General features: G+C 50.3%; 1 protein-coding gene across 31 annotated transcripts in view; it reads right to left on the bottom strand.

The window, feature by feature from the left end:
* Window positions 1–1,849: 1,849 nt before the first annotated feature.
* Window positions 1,850–26,736, bottom strand: part of KIFC3 (kinesin family member C3) — a 42,949-nt gene continuing 18,062 nt past the window's right edge. For 6 of the 31 annotated variants that reach the window (XM_087940378.1, XM_087940379.1, XM_087940376.1 and 3 more), the window contains 18 exons: window positions 26,373–26,566; window positions 24,363–24,428; window positions 22,374–22,514; window positions 22,058–22,297; window positions 21,790–21,963; window positions 20,313–20,460; window positions 20,034–20,164; window positions 19,821–19,932; window positions 17,249–17,430; window positions 15,706–15,810; window positions 12,948–13,078; window positions 12,297–12,420; window positions 10,244–10,373; window positions 8,549–8,778; window positions 6,319–6,453; window positions 4,731–4,863; window positions 3,760–3,792; window positions 1,850–2,198 (listed from right to left, as the gene is read on the bottom strand). In XM_087940378.1, the coding sequence (XP_087796504.1) occupies window positions 3,782–3,792; window positions 4,731–4,863; window positions 6,319–6,453; window positions 8,549–8,778; window positions 10,244–10,373; window positions 12,297–12,420; window positions 12,948–13,078; window positions 15,706–15,810; window positions 17,249–17,430; window positions 19,821–19,932; window positions 20,034–20,164; window positions 20,313–20,460; window positions 21,790–21,963; window positions 22,058–22,297; window positions 22,374–22,514; window positions 24,363–24,428; window positions 26,373–26,566 (2,387 nt within the window). In that variant the 3' untranslated portion in view covers window positions 1,850–2,198; window positions 3,760–3,781. The remainder of the gene's footprint in view (window positions 2,199–3,759; window positions 3,793–4,730; window positions 4,864–6,318; window positions 6,454–8,548; window positions 8,779–10,243; window positions 10,374–12,296; window positions 12,421–12,947; window positions 13,079–15,705; window positions 15,811–17,248; window positions 17,431–19,820; window positions 19,933–20,033; window positions 20,165–20,312; window positions 20,461–21,789; window positions 21,964–22,057; window positions 22,298–22,373; window positions 22,515–24,362; window positions 24,429–26,372; window positions 26,567–26,736) is intronic. The other 25 variants (XM_087940385.1, XM_087940383.1, XM_087940384.1 and 22 more) reach the window with 8 other exon arrangements.

Here is a 26,736-nt window from a genome sequence, read left to right as displayed (position 1 = left end):
CACTGTGCAGGACGTTTGGCATTTGTCAGAGAACAGCAAGGTTGGCAAATTCGCCACTGGCACCCTGTGCTCTTCACAGATGAAAGCAGGTTCACACTGAGCACATGTGACAGACGTGACAGGGTCTGGAGACGCCGTGGAGAATGTTCTGCTGCCTGCAACATCCTCCAGCATGACCGGTTTGGCAGTGGGTCAGTAATGGTGTGGGGTGGCATTTCTTTAGGGGGCCGCACAGCCCTCCATGCGCTCGCCAGAGGTAGCCTGACTGCCATTAGGTACCGAGATGAAATCCTAAGACCCCTTGTGAGACCATATGCTGGGGCAGTTGGCCCTGGGTTCCTCCTAATGCAAGACAATGCTAGACCTCATGTGGCCGGAGTGTGTCAGCAGTTCCTGCAAGACGAACGCATTGATGCTATGGACTGGCCCACCCATTCCCCAGACCTGAATCCAATTGAGCACATCTGGGACATCATGTCTCGCTCCATCCACCAACAGTTGCACCACAGACTGTCTAGGAGTTGGGGGTTGCTTTAGTCCAGGTATGGGAGGAGATCCCTCAGGAGACCATCCGCCACCTCACCAGGATCATGCCCAAGCGTTGTAGGGAGGTCATACAGGCACGTGGAGGCCACACACACTACTGAGCCTCATTTTGACTTGTTTTAAGGACATTACATCAACGTTGGATCAGCCTGTAGTGTTTTTTTCCACTTTAATTCTGAGTGTAACTCCAAATCCAGACCTCCATGGGTTGCTAAATTTGATTTCCATTGATAATTTTTGTGTGAACATTCAACTATGTAATGAACAAAAGTATTTAATAAGAATATTTCATTCATTCAGATCTAGGATGTCTTATTTTTGTGTTCCCTTTATTTTTTTGAGCAGTGTATTTGTTAAATTTATTTGTCGCCTATCTCGCTGTGGGGAGAGAGATGGAATCAGCCATCAGTCCAGCAACCTGTCCAACACTTAGTAACTATGAAGGATTTTTTTAAAGTCTGCAAAGAAATACAGGTAGCCTGCCATTCCATTTGTAACCTGAGGATCCGTGGGAGTGAATCTCACACCTTGAACCAGATCACTCCTCTCCCACACATTCACTAATTGAATGCAAGGCTCGTTAAGTGCACATGAGGTATTTCAGGGTGGGGAAGGCTGCCTAAGACCACCCAAGGCCTCCCGGCCCACTGAAATACCTCATGCTGGCCCAAATTGCTTCCCCACCACCACCTACCTGCCACGCCGTGTCACTTGTGACAATCTAGCAAGCAGTCTCCTCTCCAGCCTTGCATGCTCTCCGTTTGGCCCTCCGTTGCAGGGCGAAATGGAGCCTCGGGGGGCTGGAGCTTCAGGGTCCGTCCCTCAGATGCTCCATTTCAGCCAGCAGCATAGAGGACAAATATTGCAGAGCCTCTGTGGTTGTTTGTAAGGGTGAATAATTGCCGTGGTGGTGCAAGAATCATGGTTTTGGGCCTTGTTCGGAAACGCCAGGGGGCGCTGATTGCGTAACTTTGAATGTTCGCTAAGGGAATGCTCGTAATGGGGAATTATATGTATCTTTAGGCAAGAGGTCTCCAAACTTGGCAACTTTAAGACTTGTGGACTTCAACTCCCAGAATTCCTCAGCCAGCATAGCATAGAGGAGTTCTGGGAGTTGAAGTCCATAAGTCTTAAGGTTGCCAAGTTCAAGGACCCCTGCTTTAGGCCCTGCCTGAGATGAAAGGATAACTCAGAACTCCTTCAGCTCTGCCCGACTGTATTTCAATTGTAGTTTTCACACTGCCCTTCAGTACCACGTACGATTGAGATGACAGACATAGAATAAAAAAGTATTATCAGGGCGTTTCTGGACTTCCAAGAATTCCGACTGAGGGCAACATTTTTATTCAAATAAAAATGAAAGGGAAAGGGTACATTAAAAGCAAAGTGTGTGTTCACCGCCTCTTTTAAAAGAAGTGTTAAAAACCTGTTGGTGAGGAAGTGATCCTTTCCTGAAGTCTGTATGGTTCCAAGCACCCGGTTCCACTGCCCGCAGTGGACGGGGACAACCAGTCCAAACCCCTGGGCAGCTGTGCTGCAGTCCCAGCCCAGGTGCGGTTTTAGAAAAGCCAGCAGGGTTTCCCAAAGTCCTCTGTGAAAACAGCTCCTACTGACCTTCCCCAGTTTTCATACAGGAAGGGGCCTCGGTTTCCCTGAAACAAAGACGAAGACATAAGCGAATTCGGACAGAGAATCCCACCACTGAAGAGAGACACGGAGGAGTTGCTGCTTCCCAACACACCCACCGCTTTGCTGCAGGCACCCAGGCTAGCCAGCTCCTCCTGCCTGTGCAGAACCTCTGCTGAACAGACAATCAAGCCTGCAAAGCTGGCTGAGGAACTCTGGGAGCTGAAGTCCACAAGTCAACCAAGTTGCCGAGGTTGGAGCCCCTTGAATCTAAAATAATGCAGGCTGTCAGGATTCCAGCAATTGCTCTAATTAAATCATGATTCTCGAGCCAAACTTCAAAAAACTTCTGTTTAGAATCGGGAGTTTCATGCAAGCTTCATTAATTATTCCTAGAATATACCCATTAAGGTCAACGGGTTAAGTAATTCTATGTCTTTTGTCTCCTTTGAGCAAAATCAAACCTGCGCTTTATGTCTTATTATTTTGGATATTTGAAAACTGCCAAACACTTGTGTTCCAAAACTCAACTAGAACTTCAACCTTGACAGCTTTAAGACTTGTGGACTTCAGCTCCCAGATTTCCTCCTCCAGTCCTGTTAGCTCAGGAATTCTGGGAGTTGAAGTCCACAAGTCTTAAACTTGCCAGGTTTGAAGACCCTTGCACTAGAATTAAAGTCGGTTTGGCCCATTCCGTACAGATCGTTCCTTCAATATCCCATTTGCGATTGCTGCACAGGAAGCATTTCAGACAAGGAAGCTGTTTTTGCATCTGCAGCTGAGAGCCTATAAGGGGCAAGGGGGGCTGTGAGCGAGGGGGAAGCGGGGGGGAGGGGAGCAGGCAGCCCTTTCACGACCCAGCAGACGACAGATTTGAAGAAAGCCACTTGGTGAGCCAGGTGCAAAAGCATTTCAGCACAAGGGAACAAAGCAGGACAAATCTGCCCATTTGTTACTTTTGTGGAAAGTAAAAATGCATTTGTTTGTATCTATTTAGTAGCCCATTTAAAACATGCAAAAGGACATCTGTTTCCAGCCACTGCTTATTTTTGCTCTACTTGTCTTCTGGAGCGTTTGTGCTTGCAGGTAAACCAGAAGAGGAACTGCAGAATTAAATCAGACTGAGAGGAAGAAACCAGGAGGGGCTCACAGGAGAACACTGCAAAAATTATGCCCCATCCCCCCACCAGGATGCCGGGGGGGGGGGGAGATAATTTTTGGACTTCCTGCCCTCTGCAGTCCCAAACCCCACCTGGCCCATTTTTGGAGTCTGACTTCTGCCAGTTCCAGCGACACGTAACACTTGGTCCTGTTCCATTCTGATTTTGGATTGCTAGCAAGCTGACAGACTGAACTCCAGCTTGCATTATGCGATTCCTTCCAATATTCAGTTGGGTTACAAAGAATAAAAAGCCTCATTAAAGGGGAAAATGAAACTTTCGGATTTCACGCTTGTCCCTGGCCTCAGTCTGATGTTAATTCCAGAGACAACACACAATCAAAAGCAGCCTGGATCCTCCTTTTCCTTCTCATTTTGGCAGAGCAGAACTTAACGTCTTGTGAATCTGGGCGGGTCTCTAAACTCACCTGGAGGCAAACAGAGCATCTCTTAATTCCAGGCTGAAATCAAATGGAATAATTGAGGTTTGTCTCACAAAGCAGCAAATGGATGCAAAAACTGCTCTGATGAATAGAACATCCACACATTGTGGAGAAGGACCCCTGAAGTTCCTGGCTGACAAGATAGCCAGGTGAACGTTTGACTGGGGATGCCTCGCGTTCCTAGTGAAGCTTGTGAGGAAGATGCACACATGACCACAGGGATGACACGGTACGTGGCCCTGAATGCGACCACAAGGGAGGCTTCTGTGCTGTCTGTGGTTCCGTTACCCTTGTCAGGCCCTTGGCTTTGTGTGTGGAACTATGCAACATGGCTCCTTTTAAGCACGTTCCCCAAAACGTTTCCCAAACCCAGCTGCTCTTTGGCTGAACCGGGCACTCTGCTGCTCTTCCGCTTCTCGGAACAGGCGGTGGGCTCCACTCGCTTCCAAAATTTATTGGTCCAATGGCCCCCTCGGCCACAAGCACCTCGTCTCTTGCCCTCCTCAGCCTTGAACGCCTCACGTCTTCCAGGCTAAAACAACTCTGACTGGGGGGGGGGAGAAGGGGGGGGCTACAACCTCTGCCCTCCAGAGTCCCTGGGCTGTTCTGCCAAGGGGGTGCTGGGAAAGATGCTGGGGGGCGCCCTGCCCCCATCCTCAGCACAGTTGGGTAATTTGCATCCATGGGTTCCCAGCTAGGCGGACGTGGATGCAAAGAAGAACAAGAAGGGAAAAATCCCTGTGGCAAGAAAGGATGCCCACCTGGTTTCAGGATTCTTGGCACTTGGGGTGGCATCAGGAGGACCCTGCTGGGCACTCCCGCCAGGTGGCCAGGAGGCTTCAGAGAAGCAGACCAAGCTCCGTCCCCACGGCCCAGCCTGGCTCTTGGGGGCGGATGGACAGGGGATTCCCGCTTTGGAGGGGCCCAAGCAGCTCCGCCAACGGAAGGGCTCTTACCTGTACTCTGGGGCTTTGCCCGCAGTGAGCTCGACCGGCCCGTTCGAGGGGAAGGCTGGGTTCGGATGCAGGGCTGAAGGGCGGTGCAGGGCTCCACCTGAAGACAAGCAGCCACAGGAAAACAGTGCTGTGGCTGTGACCAGGAAGGTTCCTTCAGACGTTGTGACAGGGGCTCCGCCTGCCAAAGCAACCGCCCAACCAAGACCTCCCCTCCCCCAAGACCTCCCCTCCTCTCCACACCAGCTTCAGATTCGGCTCGGTGAGAGGCGCCCGCCCTCCCTCAGGGGCCACTCACAGCTGGAACTGCGAGTGGCCCTAAAGGAAGGAAGCCCCCATGCTGGGAGGACACGGAAGCCGCCGGCCTGGATGAGATGCTGAGCCCACTGGGCTCCGCCAGACACGTCAAGGCAGAGCGGGAGCTCTCTGAACCACGGGCCCCAGGCTCCCTCCCTCAGGACCGCTGCCCCCCAGGACACCCGGGTGGCTTATAACCCGCCATGTCTTGGAGGCCAGTTTTGAGGAAACTGGGCAGGTTGGGAATATGGGAGCGGGCAACCTTTTTTGGCCGTTCTCCAGCTCAGGGGTCTCCAACCTTGGCAACTTTAAGACTTGTGGACCAACTCCCAGAATTCCTCAGCCAGCAAATTCTGGGCGTTGAAGGCCACATGTCTTAAAGTTGCCAAGGTTGGAGACCCCTGCTCCAGCTGGCCGCACAGAGCCTTCCGGAACCCTGTGAGCACAGAGAGGCTGGCTGGAGAGGTTCAACCTTGGCTGCGGCTTTGGAGAGTTTCAAGAGGAGCATTTCGTTTGTAGACATTTTGCGCTCCCATCTCCAATCTTATTTTACAGTCCTTGTCCCCAAAAAACCTGCCCCTAAGATTCAGCCTCTTTGCCCCTGAAAGTTGGGGTGTCCAGGGCCCAAAAGAGACTGCTGTGGCCCAAGTGGCCTCCCCCCCACCCCGCATTCAGGGCTCACCCTCAGCTCAGAGGGGCCAGGGCAGGCTTCCCCCCTCTAGCCCAGAGCCACAGAGGGGACTGCAGCTGTGGGCAGAGGAGAGGACTGAGCGACAAGCCACAGCTCTAGACTTGGCCTGTTTTGCTCTTGGTGCATCACCCCAAATCCTCAAAACTGCCCTGTTCAGTCCTGGAGCCGGAGGGGGAGGGGTGGAGCCAGAAGCTGCCCCTCCCCCACACACACACACCCCTTGAACTGTACTTTGCAAGGGTGCAATGGCAGAAGCAGGCAGGCACCCGGTTTGCTGGGTGTGTCTCCCAGGGGATGGGTGAGGCTGGGTCCCTCGTCCAGCTGCCACTGGGACCCGCATCCTCGCCACTACATTTGTCCTGCGAGAGTCCTGGTGTCATCAGAACATGGCGAGCCAGGCTCTTTAACAGCCCGAACCTTCCCGGAAAAGGCTAAGGAGGCAACCCAGGACGGCTGGAGTCCCCTTGCTGACCCATCTGCGGGGCCCCCCCCATGCTTCAGGGACTCTGAGGGAAATGGCGGTCGAAGAGAGAGCATCTTTCAAGAAAGGGATCCGCCACACCGGGGCCCCCAGGAAGCCCAGCAGGCAGGAAATCCCCGTACCTCTAAGTGCTCCTGGCTGGTCCAGGAGCCCATTTCCGCCCTCCGAGATCCAGGGCCCAGTTCCACGGAGCGAACTCGCTCAGCAAACTTGAGGGAGCAGAGCGTCTCACTCGTGTTCTTCTCCACTGGAGAAACCTGTGAAATGGGAGGAGGAGGAGGAGGAGGAGGAAAGGGCAGTCACAGCCCAGAACCCACAAGGGTCCCCTACGGAGGAGAAGGCGGCGGCCTCTGTGCCCCCCAGGTGCCCCCAAAGGGCCGGGCAGAGGAGATGCTGAGGCAGGTCGCTGGCCTTCCTGGGTCTTGGCGGTCTCTGGAGCCAAGAGTGGCTGCTCGGGGGGACCCCACTTCAGGAGCTGCTCAGGAAGCCAACAGGTGAGACAAGAAAACACCAAATCCCAACAGAATTGGAAAGGGAATTGCCTACCAACGACAATCACTTTAACTGCTAAAAGGTGTAAATTACGCTTGAGATTTGAAATGGAAGAACAAGAATGCATGATAAAAACAGGAGTTTTGGATACAACCACAGGTGGATCTGTGAGAGAGGGTGAAGCTAAGAGGACTTGAATGGGCATCATCTTACAATTCAAGAGAAATGTAAAATGATGTACCGTTGTTGCCAGAAATGTGGAAAGCCCATGATCACAATTTGTGAACATCCCTGCTTGCTTCCCGCAAGCAAAGTCAACGGGAAATCCGGCAAAGAAGGTTGCAAAATCTGCTGGGATCCATCGTCCTCGTCCTCCCAAGCCTCACGGCACTCGCCCTGGGCCCCTTCAGGTGCTGGCAGGCACCCCACCATTCGCACCCCACCTAAAGCCCCCTCACTGCCCCACACTGGCCTGGGACAGGCAATTTCCTGCCGGCTTTCCCACTGACTTGGGTTGTTGGAGGCCAGCAGGAAGTTGCAAGGAGGTGCTAACAGAAGAACCTGCCACTTTCACTTAGCAACAGCCATGAGGGATTGCTGTCACTAAGTGATGTGGTCACGGGACACCACACATTATGACCACATCATTCAGCCACAGAAATTCCAATCCCCGTTGCCCTTTTAACCCAAGGACTCCCAGCATTGCCTTGAAGACAAGATGGGAGACATATAAATATAAATAAATAAATTGTAACTGCAGTGAGGCTACAATAGGCACAGAGATGGGAAGTTACAGAAATACTCTCAAGAGAGGAATGGACTGTGAAGATGGAAGAACTTACTGGAATGGCCAAATCGCTTCTCTGATTAGGGAGGGACAATAACTACTTTTATAAAAGACTGAAAAACTTTTATGGAAGTTTTGCTGAAAATAAGAGGGGGGGAAATGAATTGACGTACTTGAGATTCACTGATTAAATGAGGCTGCCTGTTTGAAGAAAGGAAGGGTTAGGGTTTTCAATTTGGGAGGTGGGAAATAGTAACTATTCCAGGAGGACGCTCTGTGAATGAGATGGGCAGTTTTCAAGTTTTATTAAATAAGTAATAAATAAATGTGTTTATAAACACATGCATTATTTACCCCTTCTCACCCTTATGGTTTGGCATGGGTTTTCCTCAGCCCCCAAACTCCACCAAAGGCGGTTCTGCGCAGTGCCCGGACAGAGAATTCTAATCTCATTTCTGGGATCCGTTTAGAGCCACCCCCAGCTTGGATCCTGTCACAGTGTGTAAGACCACAACCAGCCCTGAACGTTTTCCAAACCTGTAACCAGACACTATCAGCTGCCCTTTGAGTTCCCTGTTGGCCACCCTGAGCAAACCAGAGCGGTGCACCGAGTAGCAACTGCAAGGATTTGCCATAAGGAGAACTTGATGCGGGATTCACCCATCTAGGAGCAGCGTTTTATTCTCCGCTAATTATTGTGGGGTCCCCTTTAAGGTTTCTTCGGAGAGATTTTTTGGAGATTTGGGAGCCACTTTGAGCTTTTAATCATTTATTATATTTACATGCTGCCCATCTCATTTTGGGAGCAACTTTTGGAATGCTGCTTTGGATAAATGAAGCTCAGAAAGCCAGTTTGAGTGTGCATGGGGTCCTGTCCCCCGTTTGTGCTTTGTGGCCCATAAAAGCTATAAAGGCATTTTTTGAATGACCCCAAAAGCGTCAGCTGGAGAGGAACATCGACCATTGATGTACAGGAGCAAAGTAGCAGGCGCATCCGATGCACAATCTGCATTTTGTCCCTGGGTCACCTGAACCCTGAGAAACCCCAGCCCATCTTTCTCTGAAAGGCTCACCTGGACCATCATGAGGGTCTTGCTCTCGCCACTGAGGGAATCCTGGAGGAGATAGGTCAGCTTGGAGTTGCGAAACGGCACATGGGACTGGCGGGAACGCAGCGCAGAGATCACATCGCCCAAAGCCGAAAGGGACTTGTTGATGTACTGAGCCTCACGCAACCTGCTCCCTTCTGCGCCAGATCTACCCACACGCTCAGATCCTGCCAGGTCTACCAAATTCAGCTTCCCTGGGAGATGAGAAGGCAGACACTGAAGCTGCTGCCCACGGTTGACTTCTTTGAACTGTGGGGTCCATGGAGGATGGACCAAGATCCTTCCAAGATGGCCAAGTCTGTAAACCTGGCTGTAACCTTTTGGGGAGCGGAGGACAGGCCAAGGGAGGAGCAAGGCGGTGGAGGCTGTGGCAATACCCTCTCTTTCATCTTTCTGCCCCCCCTTCCGCCCCCCAGGAATAGACAGGAATATTCCAGATCCGGCTGGGTGGCCCTGGGACTTGGCTCTCAACTGCAGGTGAGAGCCTAGTTCACCAAATGGACGGACTGAAATCAATCTTAACGATACCACACAACAGCAACAGCACTTAAGACTTTGCAGCCCTCTCTAAGCGGTTCACAGGGTCGGCATATCTGCCCCCAACCACCTGGGTCCTCGTTTTACCACCCTCGGAAGGATGGAAGGCGGAGTCAACCTGGAGCCGATGAGAATCGAACTCCTGGCAGGGAGCAGTGAGTTAACCTGCATTCTAACCACTGCACAACATGACACAAAAGATGGATTGACGTTCTCACTTGATAAAATCTCTCTTCTGCCACCCTCTTTTCAATGTTTCAGCATAAAAATGGCAAGATTTCCTCTATTCTGAATCCTTCTATTTCTATCTTGTGCCTTAACTACCTTCCCGTAAACAGAGCTTACACCTTGATCATTTTTACAGTTTGCTCAAGCAGCGTCCAGGCTGAAGTCAGATGCTGGCCCTGACCGAAAACCCCCCTCACTTCAGGTTGCCTGAGTAAAAGCAGCAATTCCTCCCGTGCTTCGGTGGAGGCAGGGAGGGCTGTGAAATTTGTGTGATCTGCATGTTCCTGGGAAACAATTTAATTCGAACATCTAAAAAAGTAATATAAGTTCTAGAATGCAATTATTCTTTCCATCTGCACTTTTTGGAATTTTGTAATGTAGTTCCTCAACCCTCCCAAGTATACAAAATGGAAATATTTTTTTAAAAAATAGGGGAAACCCTTTGCAAAGAGCATACACTGCAGAAAAATGTAAAGAACTGTTTACACCTTTTTGCTGACACAACATTCAAGCGTGTAGGTGTTCTTCTAAAGGACATGTGCTTTCTAAGAAAATACTGTGTAACAGAATAACAAAATTGGAAGGGACCTTGGAGGTCTTCTAGTCCAACCCCCCTGCTTCAGCAGGAGACTCTATTCCATTTCAGACAGGCGGCTGTCCAGTCTCTTCTTAAAAACCTTCCGTGGCGATGCTAGTATTACAGAAAGCTGAAGAGAGGCCGTTCGTCCATTGTTATGGGTGACTGCAAAAGGACGGGCAACCAGGAGGGCAAATCCCATCTTCTTCTCAGCCTCCAGCCAGCAGGAGCACCAACCATCATCTCCCCTCAGTCCCCCTGGCTAAGTCTCCTAGTTCAGCCATTCGCTCTGAACCCCAGGAGGAATCCATACCCACCTGTGGTTTTAATCCCTGTGCTGCAGTCAGTTCCCCTCACTGTGATCATGAGGAGGGCATGAGATCGGGAGCTGTGTTCGTTCAGGTGGGTGCACTCCGTGGCCCGGTTGATATGGCCAAACTCAAAGACCTGGGGAGAAGTGGAGGGGCTGTAAGTGGAGGCTCCCTCAGCCCAGAAAGGTTTGCAAAAGAAAGACACCGGCCAAACCCTGCAGAGCCCCCTCCTCCTTCCCTCAGGAGGCCCCGGGAAGAGGATCAGAGGCCTCGCGGGGGCCCTGCCCTAGCAGACAGCACTAAAGAGCATCCAGAGATGATACAACAATACACAAGATACTGTATATTGTTGTATATTGTATATCTATACAAGATACAATATGAGAGCACGCAACAGGTACAAACTCAATGTAAACCGCTCCAAACTCGATTGCAGAAATTAGGACTTCAGCAACAGAGTGGTCAAGGCCTGGAATGCTCTACCTGGCTCTGTTGTTTAATCCTCTAAACCCCCCCCCCCCTTTACCCTTAAATTATCCACTATTGACCTCACCTCATTCCTAAGAGGTCTGTAAGGGGCGTGCATAAGTGCACCATTGTGCCTCCCGTCCTATTGTTCCCCTTCACTTGTACCTATTTCTTGCATTCTTACTCATGTTTATGCTTATACCTATTACCTTGTAAGCGATGGACAAATGAAATAAACAAACAAACAAATCAATCAATCAATTTGCAGTATCTAAGATTCTGTCACACCTTTTCCTGCAACGGATCCGACTGACGGGATTAATGGCCTGAGAATTTAGAGTTTCCTTGGTTGGGAGCATCTCGGGGGCTGGGTGGGGGGGGCAGGGGGGGGGGGAGAGACTCCGCCATGTTCTGTTTCTGTTCCTCCTCTTCTCTTCCCCGTCTGGTAGAAGGACTGAGCACCTGGGATGCCTCTGCCACTTTTCAGCCATTCTTACCCCAGCTCCAATTCGTGGGGGGACCCTCAACTCGAGGGCTAAACACACAACTGGAGGCTGTTAACATCCCAGGCAAACGGGCTGGACAAAAGGCAGCTTAAAGTTGCCGAGTGGGGAAAACCTCGGCTTTGACCCCCCCCGCCCCCCGACTTGCCCAAACTCCAGCTAAAGCTCCATCCCAGGAACTTCTTCGGGAAGAGAATGGACGTTTTTTCCCCCTTATTTATTTATTGATTGATTGATTTGATTTGATTTGTCAGTCGCTTACAAGATAATAGGTATAAGTATAAATATAATTTATGAATACATGAAATGGATACATATAAGAAAAAAAACAACAACAATAGGACAGGGATGGTAGTCACGTTGGTGCGCTTATGCATGTCCCCTACAGACCTCTTGGGAAAGGGGTAAGGTCAAGAGTAGACAGTCTAAGCGGGTTAAAGTTTTGGGGGTTTGGGGAAGAAACCAGAGAGTCAGGTAGAGGATTCCAGACATTGACCCCTCTGTGGCTGAAGTCGTATTTCCTGCAATCAAGTTTGGTGCGATTAACCTTGAGTTTGTATCTGCTGTTTGCTCTTGTGTTGCTATGGTTGAAGCTGAAGTATTCATTGACAGGTAGGACATTGCAATGTATGATTTTATATACCATACTTAGATCGGACTGAAGGCGTCATAGTTCTAGGTTTTCTAGGTCTAGAATTTCGAGTCTGGTGGCATAAGGTATTCTGCAACGAGTAGAGGAATGGAGAACTCTTCTTGTGAAATATTTCTGGACTTTCTCAACTGTGTTAATATTGGATATGTAATGTGGGGTCCAGACTGATGAGCTGTATTTGAGTACTGGCCTAGTAAATGTTTTGTATGCTCTAGTTAGTAGTGTGATATTACCAGAGAAAAAGCTACGTAGGATTAGGTTAACAACTCTTAATGCCTTTTTGGCTATGTAGTTACAGTGGGCTCTAGCACTTAGATCATTAGAGATGAGTACTCCAAGGTCCTTGACATAGTTTGGATCGTCAACAAGGTCCCCCTTGTTGATGATCCTCCCAGCCCCCTTGGCATACCAGGAAGCCCCTCCTGTCCCCGCTAACCTGGTTGATGTCTTCCACGCTGTGGACAGGGAACTCGGTCAAGCCTGGGACGTAAAGCTGCCCGCTGCCATCTGGGCAGAGTCTGATCTCCAGCTTCTCCTGGGGCTCCTTTCCAAGCAGGTCTCTGAAAGGGAGACAGAGAAAGCACCGCAGTCATGCGCAAGGAGAGAGAGATCAAATGGCCCCAAAATGCAAAGACGGAACCAACTTCCTGTTGTTCAGATGCAAAAGGACAGAGAGGAATCAGCTTCTGCTATAAAGTGTGGAGCCCCAAACCCCATTCAGGGCTCTGGGGAAGCTGCGATTTTGCTGGAAAACCCAGAATTAAGGCTCTCATTTTAGCCCAAAGGCTTTACTTTCTAACCCAAATAAAGTCAGACATACCACAACCAAGCATGGCTGCTCTGGCCCGCAGAAGCCGCAGCTTTGTGCAGCGCCCACTTGTGTCCAGAGAGACGGAGCTGGGTGCTTTTGGGGGTGGGGGAGGAGCTTTGGAAGATCACTGGGCGCAACTCCGAAGCCCCCCCTGCAAACAACGTCTGTTGCGCCAACCAATGCGAGCAGGGTCTGCCCTCCCCCTGCCGGAGCCCCCCTTCCCAGCCATGTCCAAGGAGGGCACGTCTGCTGGAAAGGCTGCTTTCCTGTCGTTACCTGAGAGCCTCGTTGTAGATTTCAGCCACGCTGACCGTGATGCTGTAATTCCAATCGGGGGCCTTGGACTGGACCTCGGAGAAGAGAAGCTGCAGAGCCCGCTGGTTGATCCCGGGGTTTTCCCGGCTGCCCTGGGGAGAAAGGCAGACATGCGCCGTGTTGAGGGGGGCCCTGAAAAAAACGGCCCTTGGCGTTCTCACGACCTGCCAACTCCATATTCCTGCTCTGTTCCAAGTCCCAGAGGGGGACAAGCACCCCAGAAAGAAACTCGTGACTCGCCAAAATTGGGGGTCTGGGAAAAGTCAAGACCCCATCCTTTCATTTTTAAAAATATATGCTTATTTTCTTAAAGAAAAAAATGAATGCAATTAAAAGTACAAACTGAGAAGAAAAAGACAAGAATCTCTCTTATATTTTATACTCATCAATAGTCACTGGTTTACCAATGAATTTGCTACTGTAAGATGAACAAGGAAATAAATCATTGCAAGGAATCTTGGAATCTCTGCCATAGTATTGTTCCATTCCTTGATTAGTAAAAAAAATATTGCCCTTCCCAAAACACAGATTACACATTTCAAGAACCATTCCTTGACATTTGGAATTATTCCAATTTCTTAATACAATTCTTCCTGGAAATTGGTTTGAATGCCTTTTGAACTTGGAACCAATCAAAAAAGGCCAACAGTCAGTTGTTTTATATGCTTTCCAAAATATGTGCAGTTAATCTTGGTTTAACAGACCTCACTTTTACTTTTATTTTAATGTTTTGTATTGTGCATGATTCTTTTATTTTGGGTTTTTTTGGTACTGCTTATGTTTTGACTGCAAGCCACCCAAAGTCATGAAAGTGAAGTAAGCGGTGTCAGGCCCTGCCCAAGAATGATGTAACAAAATCCAAAATTAAATTCTTTATTTACTCACACCAATAGATAGACTCTTGCCAGACTAAACCCTTATTACTCTCACCCCAACAGAGATAATACCCTGAGAGATTCCAGGGAGTGGCTGTCCTCACGCTCTTCCTCTTCCCCTAATTGCAGCCCTGGTTGTCTTTTGTCTCGCCCCACCTTGGAATGTGCCCCCTCCTTCCTGGGCACCTGCCACTTTATTCTAGTAGTTCATCACTGGAGTCTATGTAGAATGAATGAATGAAGGAAGGAAGGAAGGAAGGAATGAAGGAATGTCAGCTTTGGAAGCCATATTGACACCAGACGCTTCCACCCTGCCACATTCTTGAGCCTGGGAAAATGGGAGGGGGAAATTTCTTGGAGTGGAGGTGGTGAGACATAATAGCATTCTTCTTCTAAGTCAAGGTCATGTCATTTCTGCACCTGGGTGAGAGGACGTCTCAAGTTGGGACGGATGGTGATTGGGGCATGTGACGTGATGATGGGTGCAGGGGTTGGATCTGTAATTTTTACTTATTGCAGGGAAGCCCGGAACTTTCAGATTTGGGATCCACCAGATGTGCCAGCTTACTATCCAATTAAAGCAGAACTTTTGAGAAGATGTTTGTCTCATGGTTATTGTTTGGAGTGGGGGTTTTCTGGAACACTGACAGAATGAATGAATGAATGAATGAATGAATGAATGAATGAATCAATCAATCAATCAATGAATCAATCAATGAATCAATCAATCAATAGTTCTGCCCCATTGCCACTGGAATGGGGAAATATGTCTGGAAACTAACTACTCAGGTCTCCCAGGCCTTAAATGTCAACAGAACACTGATGGTGTTATCTAGTTTGGGTAATGAAATGTCTGCAAGAATGCAATGAAGCTCAGAGAGCCCCAAGGGCATTCTTGCATTTCTCTCTCACCACTGAAATAACTGACCCTGTTAGCTTTTCTGGGTATTATTTTCCCCTTAGTTTTATATGCACGACATGCACTTTTGTGATGTTAATCTATGCCTTCATCAATGTTATCAACTTTGGGATTTCAGTGGCGCCCTGGACACAGAGCCCTGGGCCATCTGATTGACGAGCCAGAAAACTCTGGCCTAGACCACTTGGCAATTACGTAGAGATGGAGTTGATTTGAAACCTGCGCTCAAGAAGAGCTGCTCAATGGCTTGGAAGAAGGGGCAAGTGGATGACATGATACAAGAGTAGACATTTTTCTACTCTCTATTTTCATTCACGACTTGGGTGAAGATGAGGAGAGCTTATTTACTGAATTTGCAGGCAACAATGGATGGGACAACTAATATTCTAGAAGACAGAAAACCAATTGAAGTCTATCTGAGAAGAAGGCTGAATGGGATTGAAATCTAAGAGAAATCAAAGAAAAATGCAAGCTTTTTCACTTAGGGTCCCAAAAATTAAATGTACAGGTACAGAAGGAGGATACATGGCTTAAAAGTTTGGAAACTGAGGGTCGGTCAAGGCGTTACTGTGATTGGAAACAAAAACACGACATGGAAATTTAGCTTGCATCAACAGAAATGGATTTTCCACATTGTAGGAAGTAAAAGTTCCACCTTATGCAGCACTGGTGAGATCCCATCAATGGTAACATCTCCAATTCTGGATGCAATTTTTAAAAACAGGATTCAGGTGAACTGGAATGCGTTCAGAGGAAGGCAATAAGGGTGATCAGGGAACAGAAATGAAGTCCCAGGAAAGGATTGTTGACAGAACTGGATATTAGTAGGTTTCCAACCTGGCTCTGTTTTTCCTGGCTCTTTGAAACGGGCCCAGCTGGTCTGCAGCAGGCCTGGCAGAACATCAAGGAAAGGAAAGTGGCTCACCTCCATGGTGTACGTCTTGCCAGCCCCGGTTTGTCCATAGGCAAAAATACAAACATTGTAACCGTCGATGCAGGATGTAATCAGCGCCTGAACTTCTCGGAAGACCTTTGGGAAACAAGACATGCTCAGAAATGCCCCACGACTGAAAAGAGGCCCCAGAGGTACACTCTGTCAGAGTATATTCATTAACTGGCAGAGACATGGTTAACAAAGTAAGTGTTCTGACCCAGGCTTTATCAAATGTAATTAAACACATACTTGTTTTAAAAGCAAAACCTATTTTATTGCAACGCTGGGAATTGCTTTCATTCCCAGCCAGAACTAATCTTAAAGCAGTTCCCCAAGATAAGCACCCACCTTTCAGTTCTGTGGAGTGCTGCCAAAAACAGAAGTAGCCAAATAATTATAACAGAAACCAACCAAAGTACCAGAAAAAACCAACCAGAGTACACAGAGCTTCAAGGAGGACTAGGAATCTATTGAACTACTTTGCTTCCTGCAAAGGTTTTGTCATTGATGTCTGATTTTTACCCCTTATGGGAGGGGCAATCACTTCCCAGCCTTACTCGCCCTTTCTGCTTCATCTGCTCTCACCTCCTAGCAGCTCTGTGCACACACACACTGGGAACAGGCTCCCCTTGTTCCTCTGCCTCGATGTTGCCAGACTCGAGGCTCTGGAGGCAGCACCCCACTCCCAGATGGTCCTGGCCCCATCTCTGCATCGGACGCAGGACCCTCATCCGAGTCCTCTCCATACTCCCTGACTGGTCCCCTTTCTTCCTCACTGTCCAATTCAGCTGCTGTCTGCGCCGGCTGCTGGTGAACCACAACAGTAAGCATAGCAACAGACCAGCCAATGGGAGCTGACAGCCTGGGTGTGACTTGCCTCTGTGTGCTTAGCTGAGAAGTGAAAGAGAAACTGACTTGCTTGCCATCTAAACTGAAAAGGAATCTGTCCTGAGTCCTCTGAGCTGCTGCTTGTGTTTTTGCTACATTGAAGGAATCTACAAATAGTATTGTAAACTTTACTCATATTAATATGTTTATAAAGAAGTTAACGATCCTGCTGAATCAGTCATCTGTGTGTTTTCTGGACTTGAATTTATGCTGCAAACATTCACATGAAATGTCCTTTTAACCAACAGCTTCTTGAAATGTCAAGTGACACAGAAAGGAGAGATATTACAGGAATAATCTGTCAGATAACAGGAGTGCATCACCCTAGGAATCCCCAGTTATTTATATTTACTAGATTTCTATCCCACCTTTATTTTTTATAAATGACTCAAGGTGGCAAACATACCTAATACTCCTTCTTTCTCCTATTTTCCCCTCAACAAGAACCCCGTCCATTGGGTTGAGCTGAAGGAGAGTGCCTGGCCCAAAGTCACCAACCTGGCTTTTGTGCCCAAGGTGGGACTAGGTTGGGCATTTCCTCATTTCTAGCCTGGTGCTTTAACCACTAGACCAAACTGCCTCTTACAGTTGAGGAACCCTGCAAATGACTCCCCCCGATTCTCTAACCCAGTAGATCCTCACTTACATCTTCTTGTGTTGCTTCTGGACAGAAAACTTTGTCCAATTCAAAAGATATCAGCTTCCCTTTGTGCATCAGGTGTAGGATGCTGTCATCCTCAGGGTCAAAGGTCACTGCGTTCACAGCTTCTGGTCCTTCACCATCCTCTGCTTGTACTGGCCTAACACGGCCAAACACTCGGATATTACCTGTAACAGGAAATGAGACTGTTTAACAGTAACAGGGACAATCCAATGCTGTCCCCCAATCATGCTGCTGCAGCGAGTAAAACCAATAGTTCATAGAATGATACGGTTGGAGGGAGCCTTGGAGATCTTCTAGTCCAACCCTCTTGCCCATGGCAGGAGATCTGGCACCATTCTGGACAAACGGCTGACCAGCCAATTTTTGAAAACCTCCAGGGATGAAGCACTCACAACTTCTGAGGGAAGCCACCCCACTGATTCCTTGTTCTCATTGTCAGGAAATTTCTCCCTAACTCTAAGTTGGATTTCTCTTTAATAATGTTTCACCCGTTACTTCTTGTCCTGCCCTCGGGTGCTTTGGAGAATAGCTTGTCTCCCGCTTCTTTGTGGCAGCCTCTCAGATGTTGGAAGACTGCTGTCATGTCCCTCCCCCTCGTCCTTCACGTCATTAAACTAACCATACCTAGAGATCTCAATTGTCCATCACCTGGTTTCATCCCTGGACACCCTTATCATCTTTGTGGTTCCTCTTTTGCACACTTTCTAGTATCTCAACATCTTTCTGTATCGTGGTGACCAGAACTGGGTGCAGTATTCCAAGTGTGGTCCAAGTGTGGAACAGCGGCACCTGACAGTTGGTACCATCCCTTCATGTGATCTTGAAGCTAGTCCTTTGTTGATGCAACCTAGGGCTGCCTTAGCCTTTCTGACAGTTGTAGCACACGGATGGCTCATACTTAACTGGTTGTCTACTAGGATACCAAGCTCTCTCTCTCTCTCTAGTAGACAACTAGGAGGTAATTGCTACTGTTGACTTTTCTACTGCATCCCGGCGCATTTGGCTTTTCTTGCCTATAAAGGATGTTCCTTTTCTTGTCACTGAACTGCATTTTGTTAGGATAGAGCCCAATGCTCAACTCTGTCAACGTTCTTCTGAATCCTGAGTCTATCATCTGAAGTGTTAGCTACTCACCCCCAGCATGATGTTGTCTACAAATCCGATGAGTTCCCCTTCTGTCTCCTCATCTAGATCATTTATGAAGAGGTTGAAGGACACTGGCCTAAGACAGAACCTCGAGATACCCCACTGAATACATGTAGGCGCAGCCCCACGAAGTACTTCCATGTTAAGTGTAGTTGGTCAGCCAGCTATGAATCCATTGGGTAGTGATGCTCTCTATCCCACGTTTTTCTCTTGCCAAAAAGTAGGTTGTGGTCTACTTTGTCAGATGTCTTATGAAATCAGGGTAAACTATGCCACAGAATTTTGCTTATCCACTAATTTAATTCATCAAAAATAAGTTTTTTCTGGCCTGATGTGTTTTTGACAAACCCATGCTGGCTTCTATTAATTGTTTTCTTCATTTGGCAACAAGACATAATTGTGGTCCTTGATTATTTTTTTCTGGACCTTTCCAAGCTGATTGGTCCCTAGTTTATCCACTTTCCCTCCCTTTTTGTAGATTGGACTGTATCAGCCCTTTTCCAATCCCCCGTTAGTTCCCCAACGCTCTGGGATCTTTGAAAGATGACGGTTCAGTGGTTCCAAGATCATGCCGGCCAGTTTCTTCAAAACCCTGGGATGGAAACACCCCCCGAGTCCTGGTAATCTGAACTCACCCGGAGGGGACCATCCCAAAGATGTTTTTCCAAGCATCTTCCTTGGTTTTTCTTTGAAAACGTTTTGCTTCTCATCCAAGCGGCTTCTGTTGTTCTAACTCAGATGTTAGAACTGAAGTAGCTTCTTGAGAGGAGCAAAACATTTTCAAGGAAAAAATTAAGAAAGTCCAGTTGCCTTTTGGAAAAGCAACCGGATTTGCTTGTGGCACAACGTGTGCCTAGATGGCTGAGAGCCACCTACAGTGGAGAGGTGTCACCGTTTCCTCGCCTATTGGCCCTCGCACCCCTCGTCTGTCTCGCGCAGAAGAGCACCCGGTCTTTTAGTAGGTCTTTCGCTCTTTTTGTTTCTTTTGCAGGAAGACAGTGGGAAAGAATGGACCGAGCTGTTCTGTTTTCTCCCTGCTACAACGTCAAAGGTTCGCTGTAAACCTCTTCCAATTCTGGACTCAAAACAGAGTTAAACAAGTGGAAGAGATGCTCCCAGACTCCCGTCCCGAACCCATGAGGTCCACCATGTAAGACCCTCCTCGCCCTGCCTGGGAAATTCCCACGAGTATCTTTCTTAATGGCTGAGGCTTCTCACCTCTGGGAATAACTCGGGCAAATCACCAGGTGCAATCAAGTCCTTGGATCCCAAAATGTGCTTCCACTATGTCAGGCAAGTTCCCCCACCCCAATTCAGCAACCTTGGCCAACAACTCAAGACCCCTTACTAGCAACCCTACAGGGGAGCCCCCTTTGCACACAACGCACGCAAGGGAGGAGGAGCAAACCTTTCAATCGCACCAGCTCGTTGTGACATTTCTTGCGGAGTTGCAGCTCCTTCCGGTATTTTCTCAGCAGCTCCTGGTTGGTGCTGCTCACCCCTTCAATGGCTTGGCCGATCTTGGGAGAAAGACAAGCTGCGTTAGGGGCTTCTACGTCCCTCGGCCTTTCCCAGGCCCCTCCGGCTGCTCTCCCCGGGGTGGGAGGGAGGACGAGCCCACCTCAGTCCTGGCGCTCTGCAAAGCCTCTTGCAGCAGAAGAGGGAACTCTTTGACTTGGCGCTTCAAGCTGTTGTAGTCACTAGTGAGAGTACGGAGCGCCGGCTGGAGGGTGAGCAGATTGGCCCGCACGCCTGCAAAAAGGAAGACCGTGGAAGGTGGCCTGGGAAGTGCTCGCTTCCCTTCTTCACTAACACCACAGTCGGGGGTGACCCGGCAGGTGCTTCCCGGAAAGCAAATCCGACCTGGCCGAGGATGGTCCTGCTGGTGCCAGTTACGCACCTGCCAGGTTTTCATGGACCGCTTTCATTTCCCGCTGTGCTCGCGCAAAGGCTTCCTCGATGGCCCGGTTCTTGTCCTCCTCCATGTTCTGCATCTCCTCCAGCATCTGCTCCCGGGACTGCTCCAGCTCCGACTCGCACGTCGTCACCTGGAGGGGGGTGGACCCGGGGGGTTCTGAGCAGGTTTTACCACAGGTTCCGTGGCCGTGGCTTGGTGGGCGTGGCAGGGGAAGGATACTGCAAAATCCCCCTTCCCTTCCCACCCCACTGACCTGCTTTCCAGCTCCCTTCTCCCGCGCAGGGCAACCAAAGGAGACCCAGCCGATCAGCTGGGACTCGACGGGAGGCAGAGAAGAAGAGGCGGGGCTGGCGGGGCCACTCAGAGGCGGGATTGGCCAGTTCTCTGAACGACTCAAAACTTCCGCTCCAGCATCTGCTGAATCCCACCTCTGGTTCCGAGACTTCCCCCCCTCATCTTGCGCTGCATCTGGGCAGCTTCTTCTGCCCCTTAGGGGAAGGGAGGAGGGGGGGGGCGACTCCAGGCAGGGCTTTTCTTGTGCGGCTGCTCTGCCTCACCAGGCTTTCGAGAGGGGGGGCAGACGAGGCCGCCCCCTCCTGCATCCTCCCTCAACTTTATTCCCCTCTTTGCAGCCGGCCATCGCCGGCTGACCTTCGTTCAGGAAGAACGCCACGAGCTGAGCAATGCCTGCCTTACCTGCAGCATTTAGACAGCTGGCCCCCTATACTAGTCTCCAGGGGAAAAATTGTCCCCACGGGAACTCCTCAACTTACGATGGAAATTGGCACCCATTTTCTTCAGTAAGTGTAATATCTCCTGGTCGCATCACTGAACATCACGCAGTCCCGGTCGATTGTGACTGGGGAAGCCGGCACAGGGCAGCAGACAGGTCAGTGGCTGCAGCCAGGCGGGGGAGGGAGGGAGGGAGGGGGGTCTGCAGTGAGGGTCCTGGGGGATATGCAAGTCAGGGAGGGAGCGTGGGAGTGTGCAAAGGGCTGGTGTGGGGCAAGTGTGGGGCAAACGCAGAGGGGTGGAAAGGATCTACAGGTGAGGAGACTTACCCCAATGACTTGGGACTGCTGGCTTCCCCGCTGGCTTTTTGGGGAAGCCAGAGGGGAAGATTGCAAATGGCAATCACGTGATGCAAACCGTTGTAATTTTGAGCTGGTTGCCAAGTGCCCGACTCCCAATCCCGTGAGAGGGAGGGGAGCTGGGATGGCGGGAACTCTGGAGGCCTGGCCCTGACCACCTTCGTTCAGCACAACTCTGAAGGACGCGCTGCGCGTTGGGGCACACCAGTTTCAGACTTGAGAATGGAAGGAGCCCCAGGGAGGGGAGCCCCTCCCTTTGGAACCGGGTCCTCCCCCGAGAAAGAAGTGGAGAAAGGAGGAGGCCCCCCCTCCTTCCTCCCCTCTGCCTCCCACCTCCGTGCCTCTTCCTGGCGTCCTGGGGGGCTCACCTGGGCCCTGAGCTGAGCCACCGCCTTCTGGGAGCTCTGTAGCTGCTGCTCCATCTCCTTCAGCACCTGCCTCTGCATCCCAACCTGGTCCTGCAAGTACTGGTTCCGTGACTGGGCTTCGCTGAGGGCCTGCTTGGTCTTGGAGGATTCAACTTCCATCGTTTTGATGACATACTAAAGGAAGAAGAGCAGACTGAGCCCTCTGCAGAGCTGGGAAAAGGGGAAGAGCTGCCCACGGACCCTGCAGTCCGTGCAATGCCACCCTCACCTTGACCTGGTGAGGCTGGGCCTTGAGGCTCGCTATCACTTCCTGGCTGTCCCGCAGTCTCCGGCTCAGCCGCTCCTCCTCCTCGGCCCTCTCTGCCAAGGAGTCCTTCAGCCGCAGTTCTACCTCCGCCAGGCGGTTGGTCTTCTGCTCCACCTCCAGGTCCAGCTCCGAAAGGCGCCCTTTTGCGTCTTCTGCTTCCTGCTTCACTTGGGCCAATTTCTCCTGCAGCTTTACGTTTTCCTGTGGGAGGAAGGTAAAAAGCCCCTGAGGAACAGGCCCGTCTGCAGGAGGGCCAACTGGAGGAGCAAAGCCTCACCTGGCTGTGTGCGCAGTTGGAGCACCTGGCCGAAAGCTTCCTCAGCTCCTGTAACTGGGCCTCACACAGCTTTAACTCCTGCCTTAAGTGCACGTTTTCTGCAGCCAAGAGGTCCCTGTGCTTCTCCAGGTCCGTCCCGTCCTGTGAAGAGTCAGGAAGAGAACAGAGGTCGGCTTTGCTCTTTCAGCGCTAGGGAAAGTGGCCATCTGTAGCTCAGGGTTGACATGAGGGGTCCTTGGCACTCCCTGAGCCGGCTTGCTTTCTTGCAGACGTTTCATGACCCAACTAGGGAACTTCTTCAGCACAGATGATGTTAACCTAGTTTGGGCCATGAAACGTCTGCAAGAAAGCAAGCCGGCTCAGGGAGCGCCAAGGACCCCTCAACTCTTTCAAGGGCCAGGCGACCTCCCGGAGAAAAGGCCAGACAGGAAGAGCAGAGGCCCTTCACAAAAATATTGGGAAGATTAAGAGCATATCTCATCTCATCAGTGGCTCCAAGACACAGTACCATTCCTCATCTAACTGAATTTAATTATAAATACCGCGCATGGATGAAGATTAAGACGTAATTCAGTCCAGAGTCCTTTTGCTTATTTGAGTGCAGTATTCATTTCTAATGCATTTACCGGGGGCAAAACATTACAATCTGAAAGCGTGGAAAACTGAATCAAACTATTCCTATAAACCTAAATACGCTGCTTCTCTTTGCGTGCATTTAGACGGCAAATAATGACAGGAGGAGGCGAGCGCAGCCTGTGCCCGGCGAAATAGAAAGAAGGGCCAGAGTACAAGGGAGCTGTTCTCAGACAATCTCTGCAAGACATCAGGAGGCTGAGCAAAGGCCTGTGGAGGGAGGAGGAAAGGCTCCGATGATTCACACTCAAACCGAAGATGGACTCGCTATAAACAAGCCCAGCAAATTAGGCAGACTGCACAACACAACACCTGTTGGTGTCATCCGTTGGGCAGAGAGCCTGCCTAAATGAAGGCAACCAAGTAAACAAACCCCAATTGATCTAGCAATTAAAAGTAGGCATGGGGTGAGGGGGGGGTTAATTATTGTTTTTCCTTCAGAACAACACCCTCATAATTTGTACATCGCATTGTACACCACGCTGCTTTTATTATCAAGTATTAACCTGCACACGGCAGGGAGAGACTTTGGTTTCCTGTACTTATTTTCCCAGGCCGGGTTCCTGCCCTTCAGGCTCAGAGAAGGCAGACCAGCGTCCTCCTGACTTGCCCACGAGAGGCTCAAAGCAAAGCTGGCACCAACTTCTCCCCTCCTGGGCACCCTTCCCCTCTAGCCAAGCCCCTTTTTAAAAACAAGAACAAAAGTAATCCCCCTCCTCAAATGTTTTCTCCCGACCAATTCATAGCTTCCTCCAACTGGCCCACAATTCCTATCCCTCCCAGCCAACATGCCCAAAGTCCTGCCAGTTGTGGATGATGGAATTTGTAGTCTGGTGGCTCTCGAAGGCTCAAGAAGGGAAAGCTAATTGTCAAAGAAGGGCTGGTGAAGGATCTGGGGGACAGTGAGGCGGGGGAGGAAGGGGGTTTATCTGCCACGGAGCAATGAGCACGGCTGATCCTCCAAAGACCAGCGCAAGAAGAGAAGGCTGGCACTGACGCCGACACATCTGCCTCGATTTGAGTAGGATGGGGCTGCTTCAAACGTGAGTTTGAATAAAGTGAGTTTCAGAAATAACCCAAGGTGAGCAATTCAATGTGCTGCACTTCCCATAAAAGACATCACTCTTCGGAAGCTTTGGCACACAAACGCAATGGTCAGTTGGCCAAGGGCAACTCCTGCGGTTGTCCAACTAAATCAACAGTCCAACCCTGTAGCGAGTTTCAGAAAACTACTGGACAAACTACCTGGAATTCCTTTCCTTATTTAAGGCTGCATCAAACACGTAAGTGAATTTAACTGATGCTGAAGCCCTTGGAAGTCCCGCCTGGAACCGAGCAAGAGGCTCTACAACTCACCAGGGTAGACGGAAGCCTATTCATCTCCTGGGCCGCCTTTGGGAGTCTGTCCTTCAGGCTTTCTGTCTGCCAATGCAAAAGAGGGACTGAAATACAACATTCGCTTATACACAAGGAGCACGGAAACGGTAAGTTAAATTCCACCCGTCAACTCCTGCTTTGCAGGTTGTTCCGTTGTTTGAAGTTTGGCTCTGGCCTCTCAGCTCCAGTTCTCTACTTCTACACTTCGTAGTCAACAAAGCTCAGATTTTAGCTTCTAAATTTTTAATTCTGACTGGCATACCCCAAACCTCAGGCTCATGAACTGAATTCTGTCAGCCTGCCTCTTGCAAAAGTCATCTTAAGCTGCAGCTGTCAATTCCTTGGCGAGCAAAGAGGAAACACAGATGGAAAAAGGATGAATGGAAATGCCCGCCTTGCACAGCCAGCCTGCAAAGGGCGCCGTGCGCTATGAGGTCAGCCGTGAGAGCAACTCTTCCAGGGTTCTTTAAAAGAACGGGAAGCACAGATGAACACATGGCTGGGTTTCACCAGAAACTGAGTAAAGGGGAATCTTTCCACATCTTTCCATCTGTAGCCGAGTCATAAGATCCTGCACAGTAAGGAACCAGCCAAGCCCACGTAGAGCATCCGAGGGCTGGGAAAGTTTCAGGCAAACCGTGAGGCCCCGAGCAGGAGACGACAGGCCTTCTTCCCCTGCCTGGGAAAGATCCTTTCTTGCAACCAAGCCCAGCTGCAGATCCAAAGGGCCGTTTCTCTTCAAGCCATGACTGGAACTGAGCTAACTCAGGGTCCCCTTTCTGGGCCAGAAAGCGACAAGATTCAGCTTATGTCCAGAGGTTCCTATCTGTCTGGAGCTGCAGATTAACCCAAAGGGACCCAATTATCTGCCGTTTAGGCATGCTGTCAAGCTGGATTTGCTTTGGAGAGAGAGGGAGGGAGGGAGAGGGGGAAGAAGAGAGGGAGGAAGAGAGAGGAAGAAAGAAGGAGGAAGAGAGAGGGGGAAAGAGGGGGAAGGGAGGGAGAGACAGAAGGGAAAAGAGGGGGAGAGAGGGAGGGGAAGAGGGAGGGAGGGAAAGAGAGAGGGACAGAGGGGGAGAGAGAGGAAGAAGGAAGAGAGAGGGAGAAAGAGGAAGAGAGGGAAAGAGGAGAAAGGGAGGGAAAGAGGGGGAGAGCGAGGGAGGGAAAGAAGGAGGGACAGAGAGAGGGAAAGGGGGAGAGAGAGGGAGGGAGGGAGGGAAAGAGAAGGGAGAGAGAGAGAGAGAGAGAGAGAGAGAGAGAGAGAGAGACTGATTTAGCACTCTGAATCAGGAAGGAGCATGTAGAAACATGGTGTAGAAGTTCCAGGATATTTTAAAAGCTCTACGCAAATGTTCACTCCACATTTGGGTGTGACTTTCTTTTAGTCCCGCCCCTCCCATTTCTCAGTTGCATTTATTTATTTATTTTATTGACTTATTCATGCACGCACACTGTTTTCATTGTGGTTTTGGATAATATGCCAGGACACACAGACACACTGGCCCATGTTAAAAAGGAAAGAAGCTCGACATTATTACCCGAGTGCAGCTGTTTTGCCTCTGGTCACAGGTGATTAAGTGCCTCGTACAAACACAGCCCTTGGGTCTTGGCATGAGGCTCACCCAACCCTCCGAGTGATGTGGAGCCACAGAGAAGGCGAAGAGGAGGAGGAGGAGGAGGGCACAGGAGATACCAGGGTGATCCAGCTGGGGTAGAGGGGTGGGTGGCAAGACTCCTCCAATCCTCTCCAGCCACGGGGGAGGCATATGGGGGGGAGGGGGGCTGGCCAGGGATGCCAGCCTGGGGCACCGAAGTCGTCTGGAGCGGGGGGTCTCCAACCTTGGCCACTTTAAGTCTGGAGGGCTTCAACTCCCAGAATTCCCCAGGCAGCTTTGCTTAAGGTGAGTCTTAAGGTGGCCAAGGTTGGAGACCCCTGGTCTGGAGGGTGAGCAGCCTCCCTGCTGCTTTCTCCTCTGAATGGGAAAGTACCTTGTTCTGCAGCTGCGCGGCCTGAGGGAGGGGGCTGCTCTCCCGCCCAGCACGTTTCTCCTGCAGCCGCAGCAACTGTTGCTGCAGCTTCTCGTCCTGCAGTTGAGCGCGGGACTCCACCAGCTTCTGCACCCCCGGGAGACGATGGGGGCCACCCGGTAAATGGCTCCGCTTCCCACCAAAGACTCTTCCTCCTGCCAGAAAGAGAGGGAGTTGAGTGCAGCAGCCCGCCTGGTCAGCAGCCGCAGAGCCAGGGGTGAAATCCGGAAAGCGGCCTTCGCGCCAGGAAGGGCCCCAATAGAAGGCCCCGGGGGGGAGGGGGGGGGCGGCAACAGTAGCCCTCTCCTGGAGGACAAGGGGGATC

This window comes from Pseudonaja textilis, chromosome 11 (assembly GCF_049901715.1).
Source record: "Pseudonaja textilis isolate UNSWEBS1 chromosome 11, rPseTex1.2, whole genome shotgun sequence".
NCBI lineage: Eukaryota > Metazoa > Chordata > Lepidosauria > Squamata > Elapidae > Pseudonaja > Pseudonaja textilis.
Note: the sequence above shows the minus strand (reverse complement) of the source record. Positions and strands in the feature narration are given on the sequence as shown.